General features: G+C 50.9%; 1 protein-coding gene across 1 annotated transcript; it reads left to right on the top strand.

Annotated features, from left to right (window-relative positions):
• Positions 1–1,014: 1,014 nt before the first annotated feature.
• Positions 1,015–3,542, top strand: LOC133829918 (uncharacterized). Its single transcript, XM_062259759.1, has 3 exons — positions 1,015–1,353; positions 1,562–1,678; positions 2,236–3,542. Exons 1-3 carry the CDS (start codon positions 1,051–1,053, stop codon positions 3,184–3,186), a joined length of 1,371 nt encoding a protein of 456 aa, XP_062115743.1. The 5' UTR covers positions 1,015–1,050; the 3' UTR covers positions 3,187–3,542.
• The last annotated feature ends 13,319 nt before the right edge of the window (positions 3,543–16,861 follow it).

Raw genomic sequence — 16,861 nt, 5'->3', positions numbered from 1 at the left:
AAGACTTACTACCACAATGTGAGACAGTAGAAGAGAGAATTAAAACCAGAATTATAAAAGGAAAATTCAATTGTAATTGAACAAAAAAATTGTCAAGACTCACTACTACAATGTAAAAAAGGGGAAGAAAGAATCAAAATTAGAAAAATAAAATACAATTGTAACCTAATAGTGGTAGTGAAGAAAGACAATGAGCTCTTCTATGAGTATGCTTCCATATATAACAAAGAAAAACAAATCAATAATGCTTTTATTTTAATAATAATAAAATTGATAATAAATTATACTCTAATAAATTTTGTCATTAATTTTTTTTGGTTAATTATGAGTTGTTACTCTAACCGATTGTTGTATATAGGAAATTAATTAAATATTTTTTTTAATAACTTGTTGTTAATGTTTTTTAATTAATTATCAAATATTACCATAATCAATTGTATATAGGTAATTAATTAGACATTAGATATTTTTAATAATATTAATATATAGAAAGATTTTTATGTTTAGATATACATATCCGATTATATATATAGTTAATGAGATATTTTTAATAATATAATATATAATTATAATGCAAATTTTTTTTTTTTTTTTACGATTGCTACAATTTGTTAGTTTTACTTTTATTTAGGTATATTAAATTAATTGATGGAAGCACAATTATCTTGTTTGGTCCTTTTTTTTCCACCTAATAGAAAATTAGAAATAATAAGTAATTTAGCTGACAAACATAACACATGTCATGACAATATATAATAATAATAATAATTTATTTTTATTTTGGAAAAAAGGGAAAATTTATAGCAAAAAATATATATATATATATATAAAAGATATAATTTATTTGGAGATATCCACTTTAATATATTTAAATTTATATATTTTTAATTGGCGGGTGATCATGATCAACGGCAATTACACATCCCACGTGGAGCGAATATCAACCGTTGGATCATAAATGAGACCTTATGATACGGATATGGTACTCTCAGAGGTCCTATTCTTTCCAGAAACTGAAAAAAGAAGAAGAAGAAGAAGAAGACGACGGCGATGGTGATGAGAGAAACGATGTGGAAGAAGAAGAAGAAGAATTTTGGGGGTGAGTTTCCTGATTACGGAGCAATCTTCATGTCTAATCGCGCCACTTTGCATGAGTGTCTACGATCCAAGCTATTTGGACTCCCTAATTCTTATTCCCATTTCGTCAAGCAAGTTCGCTCCGGAATGATTCTCTTCCTTTTCGAGTATGAGGAGAGAAGACTCCATGGCGTCTTTCAGGCCTGTTCTGATGGTGAGATGAATATTGTTACTTATGCATATAAGAAAGCATCTGGAAGGCTCTTTCCGGCTCAGGTAAATGGTTTCTTGAACTTTGAAGGGTTACTGTAATACTGTGTTTTCTTGTTATGGATCATTTGTTTCTCAGATTTTATGTATTATTCAAGAAAGGGATTAAAGAGCATGGGATTCATTACTGGTTCTGTGAATTTGTACTGTATTTTGTTGAATCGTTTGGCTATGCTAAGAATTTGATGCGTTTGATTGTTGTTGTTATGGCTAGGTTCGGTTTATCAGAATTTGGGACTGTTATCCACTTGGTGAATCTGAGTTTCGTGATGCCATTGAGGATAATTACTATGAAACTTACAAATTCAACTTTGGTTTGTCTCAATATCAGGTTCGCTTTCTCTAAAATATTTTCTTCATTTGTACCACAGTAACAATCAATCACCCGGAATTTGATGTTTATTATGTTCATTGCACACTGTCATAGTTGTTTAGGAATAAATGATCAACTAAACAGCAAAGGCAAACAAAATAGAAAGAATAAAGATAAAACAAGAACACAGCAAGATTACACGGTTCAAGTCTCAATGAGACTCAATCCACTTGAACAGGCTAGGAACAATTGACACTTACTAACAAAGAACCCTACCAAGTTCTATTTTACTGTACAAACACAAAACCCATGTGCTTTAGAGCCAAACAGAGAGTTAGAGACTCTCGTTGACATATCGAATACAAAACTCACTCTCCAATTCACAAATAACCCTTTTCAGTACAAGTGTTCTCTTTCTGAGCGAAAGAGATGAGGGCTTGTAATGTAACAGATATACTGTATTTTATGTTATAGCAAAGATAACATAGGCTGCAGTCCTAAGATTTCAGTTTGTAACCTCCATAGCTGATAATAATAATAATAACATCAGGTGTGGTTTAATGCTTAAAATGCAGGTCAACAGGCTTCTATGGTTGTTTAATTCTAAAAAAATGGTTGTGGGCACTTCTAAAATTTTATCATGCAGAAGAAAAAGGGAGCCGGATTATGAATTTGAAGATGGAGAAGTGGAGACTGAAAGGTCCCCATTCCGTAAGACATTATCTTCTGGGACATCCGTTGTAATCTGCAATGAATCAGAAAGCAGTCCATTGGATTATACTGCCAATGTTTGTGGTTCCAGCTTGTCCCAATCCCAGGTGTCTGAACTTAGTTGCAACTCTGGTGGTTGTAGAGCTGCCAGTAATGATATTGGTTCAGGAAGTGAAACCATTATATCTGAGAAGGAATCAGAAAGTTTAGAAGAGTCTTCGAAAGATGTTGGTACTGACGATCTTGGAGATTTTATACCATTGTCATCCCCAGACAATTCTGAGTGTGTGGTGGACTGTGTCTCGAATGACCAGACAGAGTTTGCGTCTTCTCTTAAACAGTTTTTCCCTCTGGCTCTTTTGAACACTGAAGATTTGGGGAAGAAGAATATAGATGTTGAATTCGCTGCTCCAAGGCTAGATGGATTGCCATTAGATGCTTTGCCTTGTCCTTCCCCAAGGACAGGTGATTGCCCGTCGAATGAGGGGACTCGTAATTTGCTGGATGTTAAACCTTTGTATTCTGATGCTCAAGAAAAAAGATCTAGTGTGTTTTCTCGTTTGAACTTTAGTTCAAAGGATATTGGAGAAGATAAGAACGCAAGTGGAGATGAGGATAGTGAATATAATCTATTACCTAAAGGAGAAGAAAAAAATATAACAAGAGGAAATGACAGAGTACAAGACATCATGGACTCATTGGTGCAGAGGCACAACTCATGGAATAAATTCAAGCCCAAAAATGTTTTCCTTAAACAAGAAGTTGTGGATTCTGGAGTGAGGAAGAATGTCTTTTCAAGATTGTCTTCGGAATGAGACAGAAAAAGTTGGTTTGGTACGAGACTTTGACAAGCTTTTGCAATGGTAGACATATATAGCGTTGCTCTGGAAATGCAACTGGGTTTATCAATGGTATAGTTAATGAGAATGACAAGCTAGGTTTAATTTCGTCACTTTACAAGCTTATTTTAAGTGTAATAGATGTCTACTGCTATGGAAATACGCTAAGTTTCACTGGAGATGCAACTTGTCTGAAATAGGTTTTGTCACCTACAATTGTTAAGGGCATGATTGGTTCACGATTTGAAAATTGTATTTTTAAAAAATGTGATTCTAAAATAAAAATTTGAATTCATTGTCTGGAAACATGTTTCTGAAAATGTGATTGGTTGCATTTTGTTAGCTATTTTTTAGTTTTAAAAAACTCAATATATGATTGGTAAATAATCTAAAAACATAAAACTCAATTTATAATTTGTGGACTTAGAAAAATATTTTACTTTGTTAGCTATTTTTATTTGATAATATTTAACTCTTAGTATAGAATTGAAATGATAATTTTGTATATATTTATTAATAGTAATTTGTTTTTGTAATATTTATTTTATAAAATATTTTCTCTAAATTTTATTTTAAAAAATATATTATAAATTAGAATCAAGTTATATCCCCTTGTATAATTTTACAATGGAATATTTTAATAAATATATAATTATGGAGGTGGATAGGAATTTTAAATTGAAGAAAATATCCATTTTTTATATAAAAAAAAAAATATAGAGAGTAAATAGTGTAAAACTAGAATTGCATAAAGAAAGTGTTATCCCCATTTCCTGCGTGGGCTCGGGGCCTTCGTTAAGGCCCATTGTCAGGGGCCATGTAAGCACGCGGGCCCGGCCCAAGGCCTCTTGGTATGGAGAATGTCCAAGGGGAAGGGTATGGACCGGGGACCCATGTCTGGGCCCATTGGAGGGGTCCGGAATGTCCCTCCGGGTCCCTCCTCCGCGACGATAGTCCGGGCGATGTACAGAGTGTTCGGACCCCCGCGGCCTACGCGTCCCGATCTCGGACCCTGATACGGTCCGGGCCTATGGTAAACGAAGCGGGACAAAGGTAAACGGACCCGGATCACCTCACCCCCCGGTTGAAGGGGCCAAGCGTCTAGGACCCTGAAGCCGCCTCACTCCGCGTGGGCGTTGTCCCCACTTTTCACCTGCAGAAAAGGCCACATCGGGATTGCACGCCGATGTGTCAGGTCTGCGCGGCCAAGTACTCTGACTGGTCTTGTCTCCTGAATCTGCCTCGTGACTCGAAGTGGCCAGACCAAAAGCGTCGTTTTGTCGGGCGAGACGTAGCTCTAAGGTCAACCTATTGGGCCTTAGCTGGCTTGGAATTCATGTATTTTGTACCTTTTGTATTGGGCCTCCACTAGAAAGGCCACATATATCCATTTCTCCGATGGGCCTGGGTCGAATTCGGCCCAGACCCGGTGTTCCCATTAGCCTATAAATATAAGCTACAGAACACTGTAAAAGGGGTCTCCTTTCACCAAAAAGACAGGAACTCTGTCAAAAGATAGAGGGAAAACTCCATTGTAAAAGGTTCTTCAAGCTCTAATAATATAGACTCGTGGACTAAGGCTAGTTAACACCCCAACCACGTAAAAACCTCGTGTTATTCTTCTGCTTTCATTATACTTACCAGTAAATATTAGTTATTAATAGAGTTGCCGAAAATCTCGGTTAACAGTTTGGTGCTTTCATTGAGAGCTGAAGGAAGCTAGTGCTAACGTCAGGCCTTTACTACGATGGTGAACACACGACACACCACCTTCGACCCTACCAATCCAGAGCAGGGCAATGGAGACCCGCTGCCTTCGTAGCATATCCCTCAGGACCTGCCCGAGAACGTGCCTCCTAAAACATCTCACCAAGACGAGTCACAGGACTACGAGGGTGGGACAGAATACGAAGTGGAAAACGAGGAGGAGTATTATGAAGAGGAAAATGAGGGGGAGTACCACGACGAAGCTGCAGATCCCAAGACCCCCCGCGGCGATCAGCAAGACTTGGAGGTGACCAGACTAAGGCAGCAAGTCATGGATCAAGAAGCCAGGATCGCTGAGCAGGCGGAGGCGCATCGACGGATGTAAGAGTCTCTCCAAGCCCTGCAAGCGCTCATGGTCGCGCAGGGTCCGGCAGCCAACCCCACAACTGGCCCACTTCCAGAAACGCAGCAACCTGCTCCCCGAGAGCAAGCCGGGGTCCCCAGGGGTGCCAGCCCGGTCCATCCCCCGGAGCCTTTTTCCGAGACGGCTCCAGGAGGCCTGGACGGGGAGCGACGGAAGACCCGGGAGAAGACCACCCCCGTCGAGAAAGCCGGGGCACGTTCACGACCGCTACCTAGGAAAGAGAAGGTGCGCCCCGTCCCAGGACGAGGCCACCCGATCGATCCGCAGGGGACGCGGCCACGGAATGCACAGCCCCAGCACGCCCCAGGGCCAAACGGGCCGGAAAGGTCTTTGCACCCAAGTGCCTCGGTTAACAAGAACCGTCGGGAACGGCCTCGCCGCGAGGAACGTCACGCCCTCAGTTCAGGGGATGACACTTCTCGGATAGATTTACGTGATGGACTGAACGCTCGGAAAAAGCGGGCCCGCAAGGAAAAAATCCTCTCTCGAGACGGCGACCTCAGGAACAACATCAACGACAGGAGGAACGAGAGAATCCCCCTGGAGGATGGCACGGCCAAGCTGCTCATGGAGCAGATGGCCGCATTAAAAAAGGTCACTGATCATCTGGTCCGCAAGCAAGAAGGCGTAGACACTGACTCCGATGAAGAGGATAAAGAGCCATGCGCGAGGCACATCTTGGACGCCGTACTCCCCAAGGGGTTCAAGATGCCGAGCCTCACTGCCTATACTGGAAACACCGACCCCAGGGACCATCTTTCGCGGTACAACCGACTCATGACAGTGGCCCATGTCAGCGACGACGGCAAATGCCTCTGCTTCTCGATCACTTTGGGCGGTCCCGCCGAAGAGTGGTGGAAGAGGCTTAAACCGGGGTCCATCCAATCCTGGTCCGGGCTGCAGCCAGTGTTTCAAAAGCAGTTCGTGGGCGCCATGAGGATGGATATGCAAATCAGCGCTCTCGCCAATATTAAGCAACTCCCCGCGGAGACATTGAAAGCCTACATCCAGCGCTTTACTGAAGAAGCCTCCAAGACGAAAGTCGACGACGGACAGCGCCTGGTGGCACTGCAGTCCGAGATCCGGGCCGGGTCCCCCCTTTGGGATGACATGCAGCGCAGCAAGGCCGCCACCTTGGAAGAATTCATTAGGAGGGCCCAAGGATTCATCAACTGGGAGGAAGCCCAGATCCAGGCCTTCGGGTGGCCCCCAGCTCCTCATCTCGTCTCTCAGACGATTCCGGGATATACGGGACAGTTCCCGGCGCAGTCCTACGCCACGCCCCCCATTGCCCCGGGACCGGCCGTCACGCCCGGGGTCAGTTACACCCCTACGGTATACGACCTTGCCACTTCAGGGTACGCCCCGGCCCAGTCAACCCACTTCTCCGGTTATGGCGTCGCGCTAGCAGGACACAGCATGGCCCCCGTCGTGGCCCAGCAGTCACAAACGGGAGTGACTGAGGCAAGCGTGAATCCCTCCCGGGGGAAGCGGTCAGGCAAAGGCCAGAACCGGCCAAAAAGGGGAAGAGGGGCTACGAGCCCCAATATTCATAATACACAAACTTGGTGGACACCAGGGAAAACATCTATCTGGCGACAGAGAGGGCGGTCGACTACCGGAAGCCTAGCCCCATGTTTAATGGGGGAAGGAACCCGAGAGACACCAGCAAAAGGTGCGCCTATCACAAGGACGTGGGCCACACCACCGATGAGTGTCGGCAGCTCAAAGATGAGATTGAAAATCTCATCAAGCTAGGGCACCTCCACCAGTGGGTAAGGATGCCCGTGGGAATCCCGGGCATGTCAGCGAGCCCCGGGCAATCCATGGCCCCGGGAACAACTCGGGCATACCCCCCCCCCCTAGGGAGGGTATGCACAGGGACCTCCAGCGCAGGCCCCTCAGGGGGCCCTCGTCGCGCAGGTTCCCGGCCCCGGAATTCCTTATCCCTCCGGGGCAGCACCCCCTCGAGTTGACGGACATGTGGCAACCATCTCGGGCGGACCTCACCTGGGAGGGCCTTCAAGGAATGACCAAAAGCGCTACCTGAGCGAGCTGGACCACGACCAGGAAGTTTGCGCCCTTGTCCAGGCTCCGGCTCAGTGCCCTAAATTGATAAACCTCCCCATCACCTTCACGGAGGACGACGCCTGCAACGTCCACTTTTCGCACCATGACCCGCTGGTCATAGATGCTTAAATCGCCAACAAATTGGTATCCCGCATGTTGGTGGATGACAGAAGTTCCGTCAACTTGTTGTTCAAACCCGCCTTCACCGCCATTGGCCTGACGGAAGCGAATCTGGCATCCTGCCCGACCCAAATTTACGGCTTCAACGGAGATGCGCTTCTCCCCATGGGAAAGATCCAGCTGCCGGTTACGCTGGGGGGTGAATTGCAGCACTCGTTCAAGTTCTGCACCTTTGTTGTGGTGGACTTCCCCACCGCTTACAACGTCATCTTTGGCCGGCCCGCACTGGTCGAGTTCGGGGCCATCACCTCCATCCGCCACCTTTGCATGAAGTTCCCATGCGACAACAGAGGGGTAGGGACCGTCCGGGGAGACCAAAAGAGCGCCCGGAAGTGCTACCATGTCTCCGCCCAACCCATATACATGGTCCGAGAAGAGCCTGTCGAACCAGTTCCCCTCCCTCCTGCTGAGAGGGTGGTCCAGGAAGAGGATGATCTGGACCCGCGGATAGGGGACGATCGCGTCCTGGAGCCAATGGACGAAATAGAAGAGGTGTGCATCAGCGGAACCGATCCAACCAGGATCATCCAAGTAGGAAAAAGCCTGCCAGCAGACATTCGGGCCGCCGTCATCGCCCAAGTCAAGGGAAACCAGGACCTTCTAGCCTGGTCCCACTCTGACATGGCCGGGATCGATCGCAATATCATTTGCCACGCGTTAAGTATTGACCCAAACGCGACCCCGGTCCGCCAGAAGCGCAGGCCTTTGGGGACGGAGAGGGCTGAGGCCCTTAAGCTGGAGGTTGAGAAGCTGTCTTCCATCAACTTCATATGCGAGGTTGTGTACCCCGTGTGGCTGGCCAATCCCGTCTTGGTGCCGAAACCGAACGGGACCTGGAGAACATGCATTGACTTCACGGATCTCAACAAAGCATGTCTGAAGGACTGTTTCTCGCTCCCCCGAATCGACCAAATGGTGGATGCCACATCTGGATACGAGATCTTGAGCTTCATGGATGCTTACTCCGGCTACAATCAGATCTCTATGCACGTGGAGGATCAGGAGCATACCAGTTTCCAAACTGACAAGGGCATCTATTGCTACATAGTCATGCCTTTCGGACTCAAGAATGCCGGAGCAACTTACCAAAGGCTCGTCAATCGGATGTTTCGGGCCCAGCTAGGGCGAAACATGGAGGTATACATCGATGATATGCTGGTCAAGTCTAAGACGTCCCAAAACCATTTGAACGACTTGGCGGAGGCTTTCGCAGTTATCCGAAAGTACGGGATGAAGCTGAACCCTAAAAAGTGCACTTTCGGCGTGGCTTCCGGGAAGTTCCTGGGCTTCATAGTGAGTTTCCGGGGAATAGAAGCCAATCCGGATAAGATCAAGGCACTGATCGACATGGCCTCCCCCCGGAAGCACAAGGACGTGCAAAGCCTGATGGGGCGAGTGGCCACCCTGAGCCGTTTCGTTTCTAAAGCCACGGACAAGTGCGTCCCTTTCTTCAACGTCCTTCGGGGAAGCCAGCGTTTCGAGTGGTCGCCCGAGTGCGAAGAGGCCTTCCGGAAGCTGAAGGAACACCTGGCCAAAGACCCAATCCAGGCGAAACCGGTAGAAGGAGAGCCACTGTATCTATACCTGGCCATGACCGAGCACGCGATCAGCGCCGCGTTGGTGCGAGAGGAAGAAAGGACACAATTCCCGCTGTACTATGTAAGCAAGCGGTTACTAGACGCTGAATCTCGATACCCATTGATCGAAAAGCTGACCTTCTGCCTGCTGATTGCGTCCCGGAAGCTTCGACCTTACTTCAAGGCTCACGCCATAAAGGTCTTAACCAACCATCCCCTGCGATAGGTGTTGCAGAAGCCCGAGTCGTCGGGAAGACTCCTGAAGTGGGCAATGGAGCTGAGCCAGTTTGATATATCTTACGTGCCCTGGGTGTCCATCAAGGGACAGGCCCTGGCCGATTTCATCGTCGAATGTTCCAGGATTTCTCCGGAAGAAAATATTCCCGAAGCCCCCGCGGCGCCTGTGTGGAAAATCTTCGTGGACGGAGCCTCGAACGAGAATGGGGCTGGGGCCGGGATCATCTTGGTGTCACCGCAGGGGCACCAGCTACAAAATTCCCTCCGTTTCCAGTTCAAAGCATCGAACAACGAGGTGGAGCATGAAGCTGTCCTAGCCGGTCTGCGCTTGGCCCGGGAAGTAGGGGCAGCGAACCTGAAAATTTACAGCGATTCCCAGCTAGTCGTTAGACAAATCTCGGGGGAGTATCAGACCAAGGGAGAGAGAATGGCGGCATACGTGACTCAAGCGAGGGAAATGCTCCAGACGTTTGCAGCGCATTCCATCCGCCGGATCCCCCGGGAGCAAAATGTCTTCGCGGATACACTAGCGAAGCTGGCCACCGACGCAGAGGCCGAGCTGGCCGGACTGGTTCCCGTCAACCATCTCCCCGTCCCGAGCATCAAGGCCCCCGCCGTCCACACCGTCGACCACTTCGCTTCCTGGATGGGACCGCTGATCCGCTACCTGTCCACCGGGGAAGTTCCAAACGACCGAGCCGCAGCCAGGAAACTCCTGTACCAGGCCCATCGGTACGTCATGATGGACGGAAAACTCTACCGCCGGGGGCTATCCATGCCTTACCTCAGGTGCGTGTCCGGGACTGAGCTGAGCGCCGTCATGCATGAGGTGCATGAGGGTTTTTGCAGAGATCACACTGTCGGGCCCAGTCTGTCCAAGAAGATCCTGCGCCAAGGATACTTCTGGCCAACCATGAAGAAAGACTGTATAGACTACGTCCGCAAGTGCAAACAGTGCCAGAGGTACGCGAAGGTCCCACGGGCCCCCCCGACAGAGATAACCTTGATGAATAGCCCCTGGCCCTTCGCAGTGTGGGGGATCGATCTTGTTGGATCCCTCCCAACCGGGAAAGAAGGGGTAAAGTATGCCATTGTGGTTGTGGACTATTACACAAAGTGGGTTGAGGCAGAGCCCATGAACACAATCACTTCCAAAAAGGCCTTAGATTTCGTCATCAACAACATAGTGTGTCGGTATGGCCTCCCCTACAAAATCGTGTCCGACAACGGGAAGCAGTTCGACAGCGCCCACTTCACGAATTTTTGCGAAAGGCACGGTATAGTGAAAAGCTTCTCCGCGATTGCCAGACCTCAGGCAAACGGGCAGGCAGAAGCCGTGAACAAAATCCTAAAGGGGACACTGAAGAAAAAGCTCCAGGCCTGTAAGAGCAAATGGCCCGAGGAACTCCCCCGCGTACTATGGGCCTACCGGACGACCGAGAGGACGTCAACCGGACACACCCCCTACTCTATGGTCTATGGATGCAAAGCCATCATCCCAATCGAAATGACCGTCCCGTCCCACCGACGCGACACATATGATCCCACCCAGAACCACGCCTTACTCCAGGAATCGCTAGATCTCATCGAAGAGATCTGGAAAGAGTCTCAAGTGCAGCTGAAGATGTACCAGGGCAAGATCGCGCGGCATTTCAACTCCAGAGTCAAGAGTCGTAAGTTTGGAACCGGCGACCTAGTCCTGCGAAGAGTCTTCCTTGCTACTCAAGATCTGGGAGTGGGGGTTCTGGGCCCTAATTGGGAGGGGCCATATGAGATCCGACACGAGGTATGCCCTGGAACGTATCGCTTGAAGCGGCTCGATGGCTCGGAAGTCCCGCGAGCCTGGAACGCGGAGCATCTCCGCAAATACTATCAATAGTCCGGGAGCTTTTCCCAGTTTAATATTTTCGTTGTAAACAATGTACACCTCAGGGCGAATTTCTTTCAAACAATGGAAATGACGTGTGCAAAACGTCATAAAGGGATATTGTCACAACCATGCTAATCTTTCTCAAGTGACCCCAGACCCGTCTCCGCTCACTTGCGGGGGGTATCATCCCAGGTATAAGCAAATACCTGGCGGAGCACAAGCTTAGGCTAGTCCCGGCTCGGACCACAGTCCAAGAGGACCATCCCTAAGGCCGGTCCCGCCCTGGACGAACGACGTCCGGGGGTATAAAAGAGGACCATGCCCAAGGCTGGTCCCACCCCAGACGAACGATGTCCGGGGATATAAAAGAGGACCGAGCCCAAGGCCGGTCCCGGGGCGCAAGCTTAGGCTAGTCCCGGCTCGGACCACAGTTCAAGAGGACCATCCCCAAGGCTGATCCCGCCCTGGACGAACGACGTCCGGGGGTATAAAAGAGGACCATCCCCAAGCTGGTCCCACCCCGGACGAACGATGTCCGGGGATATAAAAGAGGACCATCCCCAAGCTGGTCCCGCCCTGGACGAACGACGTCCGGGGGTATAAAAAAGAGGACCACGCCCAAGGCTGTTCCCACCCTGGACGAACGATGTCCGGGGATAAAAAAGAGGACCGAGCCCAAGGCCGGTCCCACCCCGGACGAACGATGTCCGGGGATAAAAAAGAGGACCGAGCCCAAGGCCGGTCCCACCCCGGACGAACGATGTCCGGGGATATAAAAAAGGACCGAGCCCAAGGCCAGTCCCGCCCCGGACGAACGACGCCCAGGGGTATAAAAGAGGACCACGCCCAAGGCTGGTCCCGCCCCGGACGAACGACGTCCGGGAGTATACAAGAGGACCATGCCCAAAGCTGGTCCTGCCCCGGACGATCGAGGTCCGGGGGTATAAAAGAGGACCATGCCCAAGGCTGGTCCCACCCCGGACGAACGATGTCAGGGGATATAAAAGAGGACCGAGCCCAAGGCCGGTCCCGCCCCGGACGAACGACGTCCAGGGGTATAAAAGAGGACCTCGCCCAAGGCTGGTCCCACCCCGAACGAACGACTTCCGGGGGTATATAAGAGGACCATCCTTAGACAACGTAAAGAAGGACTGGGACCAAGGTCGGTCCCGCCCCAGACAAGTGATGTCCGGGGAAGTAAAATAAAGAGGACGGAGCTCAGGGCTCGTCTGACCCGGACAATTGACCTCCGGGATATAAAAGCATCCGGTTTGCCCCAGGGCAAAGCCAGGGCCTAAAACTGATAAAAGGAGAACAAAACTCCAAGTTAAACCAAGCCCCGAGGGCCCTGGACTGGGTGCCAGGATTAGAAACTTGGAAAATTAAGTCATTGGGTCTAGTCCAGGCCGTTGGAACCGGGACTAAACCCTTGCAATCAGTTAATCGCGGCAACAAAATGAAATTTCTACTTGGAACAATGGAAGGAAGCCTTCGTAAAAACCAAAGAAGGTAGCAGTGTTTTAAATTTAATTACAAGCCAAAAACACTAATAAAAGTACAAGGCCAGGGTTCGGGCCTACAACGCATCCGCCCAAAGGTCTCCATCCTCCCTCTCCTTGGCCTCGTACTCGGCCCGCTTTGACTTAGGATCAGGGAAGACAAGGAGATTCATACTCTTATCCTTGCACCAGGCCATGTAGATGGCCTCGTCAAAGGTGACATCCAATAAGCCCTTGGCCTCCTCCTTTTCGTGACGGGTCGTTTCATGCGCCGCCTTCTCCTGAAGCAGAGAATTGCCCAGTTCGCAGACTCGGGCTTTCAAGGCCAGGATCTCCTCCTTATCCAGGGCGGACTGCGCCACGGTCGTCTCCAAAAGCGTCGCCCGTTCTTCGGCATCCTTTGTCTTCCGGGACAACTCCTCTTCCAACCTGGCCTTGGCGTGGCCAAGCTCCTCGCGCTCTGCCTTCACACGGGCCACCTCTGCCTGGATGCGGGCCGTCTCTCGGCCAAGAGCCTCCTTGGCGGCCTCCCTCTGATTCACGGCCGCCTCCAATTCCAGCTTGGCCGTCTCCATCTTTATGGCAAGCTCGGCCACCAGATCGGCACTCCGTTGGGACAACAGATCAACCTGGAGCAAAGAAAAGTTAGAAAACAAAACCATCATCAACAAGTGAGGGAAGGAGTATAAGAGAAGTAAAAGTTACTGCGGTGGCCTGGTGGCGGAGAGCCTGGGAGATGAACAGCACGTCCGGGTTGGCTATCGTGGCGTACCTCTTCAGCTGAAGGTTGGACATGGTGCTCCCAACCTGGTCCAGCAGATCAGCCGCCAGGGGGGCTGTGTCCTGGCCGAGTTTAGGGCGGAAGCCCGCTTCGACAACTAGCCGGTCCACGATCGGCTGGGGAGCGCTGAACTCGGCAGGACGGTCTGAGAATTCGACCTGGCAACGGATCGTCAGGGCCTTGTAAGTGTCGTCCCTCCAACACCGGCCATTTTCCCAGGTCCAGTTGATCAGCCAGGCCTGCTCATCCCGCAGGGCTGACTCCCCCTCCTCGAGAAGAGTTGGGCGTAGGGGAAGAACTGGCGGTGCGGGGATTTCCTTTGCGGTCAGCCGACTCTCCCCGTGTGACTCTTCAGTCGATCCGGCCCGCGTCGTCCGGGGGCCTCTTCCCGATGTTGCCTTCTTCGGCGTTAGCATCCGGGCCCCTCTTCCCGGAGCTCCGGCTAACAGCCGCGCCCGCTTCCAAATCAATCACGGGGGGCTGGTCAGAGGCGAAGTTTGCAGCAGGCTCCACGGCCTGGAAGGGGACCACAGCCAGAGCCTCTTCACCTGGACGGAGCTCCGTTCCGGATGGTTCCCTGGCAAGCTGGGGCTCCGGGCCCGTCACCTCGTTTCTCTTCCTGGCAGCCTTCTTGGGCGCCCTGTCCTTGATGAGCCGCCTCATTTCGCTAGCCGGGTTTGACATGTCGGAGTCCTCTTTAAAAGTACAGAAAAAGGAGTTAGGGCGGTAAACCAAGCAGATGAAAACACACAAAGCAAAGTTAGAAATGACCCGGGACGAACCCTCATCTAGGCCCCGGGCGAGACTCAATTCCCTTAAAGCAAATGAATGGACCCGATCCCCTATGTCATCCGGGTTCAAGAAGCCCCCGTACTGGAGGAACCCGGATAAGAACATGAGGACCTCTGAGCCTACAGGGACGGGAACCGAAGGCCTCATCTCCCCATCGGCCCCAAACGCGAGGCCCGGGGGTACTAGCCTATCCCTAGCTAAGTCCCCGACTCGAGGAGCATAAGTTAAGATTAAAGGGGAGTTACCTCGCCCCGATACGCTAGCCCCGGGAGTCCCGACGTTTGGTAGGGCATCTTCGAAGAGCTCCTCCAGCTCTTCTGAGGTGGCCACTTCCGCCGGGGGCTGGTTCTTCTTACGCTGGGCCGCGTTGGCCCACGCTGCTCTTACCACGGTGGCAATGTGGTCCAGGGCCAACTGCTCACAGACGTCGATGGTCTTCTCGCAGGGGATGCCCCGAAGGTTCGGGATAACAATGGTCTGGGTGGCCACGAGCATCCCAACCAGTCGGAGATTGTCGTCCGTGACGTAGCCCCCTACGTCCAGATCCTCCACGGTCAACTTAGCATAAAATCTTCTCCTTTCCAGGATGAACTCGGTAAGGGGGGTTTGAGCGAAGGGCCTTGCCACCTGGAAGACATGATAAGAGACGAGTAGAAAAGATGAATAAAAGAGAGGTCCAGGGAAATACTTACCCACTCGCTGGAAGTCCAACAACAGTGTGGGGTTCTTGTCCACGAGGAACCCGGACATCATGAACCAATAATGCCTGACGTCCGGGGGATGCCTCCAGGAGCTGGTAGGAGCGGGGTAGCTGCTCCGCGGCTTCAGCCTATAAAAGCCGTCCAGGGTCTTGTCCTTGACGTTAACCTGCGGCTCCAGCTTGTAGAAGTACAAGACCTCCACAGGGGTGGGCTCCGTGATCTCCTTCGCGGCGCAAAACACCCGCCATCCAGCAAGTAGACGGTACGCTTGTGGCAGAAGCTGGAACGGTGCGATTCCCACGTACGTTAGGAACCGCACGAAATAGTCATGAAGCGGGAGCGTAGCTCCCGCGCTGATATGGCAAGCACTCCAGGCTCCAAATCCTTCCACGGACGTATGCGCCCGCTCCTCGAGCCTGGCTAGGCGATTGTGAAAGAGGCCCGGAGTTGATTCGATGCCCAGACGCTGCTCCAGGAGCAGCATCATCTGGTAATTCCGGAACGAGTTGGCCGTTACGTCCATTTCCCATCTGTTGCCCTTGGGCGTTTGGGATCCAGAAACGGCGATAGGGGCCCTATTGACCTCCTTTTCAGAATGGAGCATGACGCCCATTGCCATAGCTGGTGATCTGGGAACAAAGCAAGAAAGCCAAGCAGTCAGTACCTGAACCCAAGAAAGTCGGTTAAGGTACAGGGGGTCTCCTAGGGACTGCTTGGAGCCCCTTCGGACCAGGCCCGGGACTCCGAAGAGCCACAGAACCCTGATCGGGAAAATAGGAGACTGCTAAGACCCGCCCTCTATCCGGGAGGCGTCTGGATACAGAGCAACCCGAACTAGGCGGCCTTCCTAACAACTTCTAAGCATAGAGCCTAAACGCACGCATCAAAAGAACATCATAAGTTCACAAAGTTGTCAAGAGAGTTAAAAAGACTTACTGTGTGGTGTCGACCGTAGAAGATGATGGTTGTCCGACTGTAAGGACAGCAGAACCTCGTTCTTGAAGTGATGCAGCCGGTGTAGTAGTTCGTCGGCAGGACAAACCCGGGATACGTCTTCAGGTAGAAGAGCGGAAATTGGGGTTCTGGGGAACAGACAGCGGCGCAGAGTTAGCAGGTGGCGATGTATGTCGTCGGCGATGTCGGACATGCAAGGCTCGAGTAGTGTTTATCGGTTCTTAAGCTGGTTCGAAGAGGTAAAAGTGCCAAATGTGGTTTTCGTGGGGTATTTATAATGGCCCCAAGTTCTGGCCCACGATCCAACGAACGGGTGTCTCTTCATCAGACGGTCAGGAGTCGCGCAGGGACATTTATGAGTCCTTTCAGGTTGGATCCTCGCCGTCTCAGATCTGACGGCCCAGGAGTGACGGATGCCAAAGGTCGCCCCATCCTACGGTCCACCTCGTTCCAGGGACATTAATGATGGCCCCCCCGTGCGGATGGGACGCCTCGAGACGTGCGCTGACACCCTAGTCTAGGCCTAGCGACCCTTGGGAGGGCTAGGCGACCTTTCAAGACCCGTGTAGCAATCACCTGGCGACACGTGTGTCCTTGCCATAAAGCGGGACAAAAGTAAACGTCCCCGGATCGTGGTAAGCGATCCAGGCCAAGCATCCAACCAATGCCACGGCCCTCTGATCCGGACCCGCGAACTCGGGCAGGAACTGGGGAGGCAACCAAGCGAGCGTCGTGGGGACGATGTAACCCTCCTCCTGGCAGGCCTAGGCGAAGGCTTGGGGGGTAAATGTTATCCCCATTTCTTGTGTGGGCTCGGGGCCTTCGTCCAGGCCCATTGTCAGGGGCCATGTAAGCACGG

The sequence above is a fragment of the Humulus lupulus genome, chromosome 4, assembly GCF_963169125.1.
Source record: "Humulus lupulus chromosome 4, drHumLupu1.1, whole genome shotgun sequence".
Lineage (NCBI taxonomy): Eukaryota > Viridiplantae > Streptophyta > Magnoliopsida > Rosales > Cannabaceae > Humulus > Humulus lupulus.
The sequence above is the reverse complement of the archived record's forward strand: the minus strand, read 5'-3'. Positions and strand labels throughout refer to the sequence as shown.

Coding starts and splice junctions, on each gene's coding strand:
- LOC133829918 (XM_062259759.1), top strand. CDS start 1,051: ATGGTGATGAGAGAAACGATGTGGAAGAAGAAGAAGAAGAATTTTGGG. Junction 1,354..1,561: donor GAAGGCTCTTTCCGGCTCAG/GTAAATGGTTTC, acceptor TGTTATGGCTAG/GTTCGGTTTATCAGAATTTG. Junction 1,679..2,235: donor TTGGTTTGTCTCAATATCAG/GTTCGCTTTCTC, acceptor CTTAAAATGCAG/GTCAACAGGCTTCTATGGTT.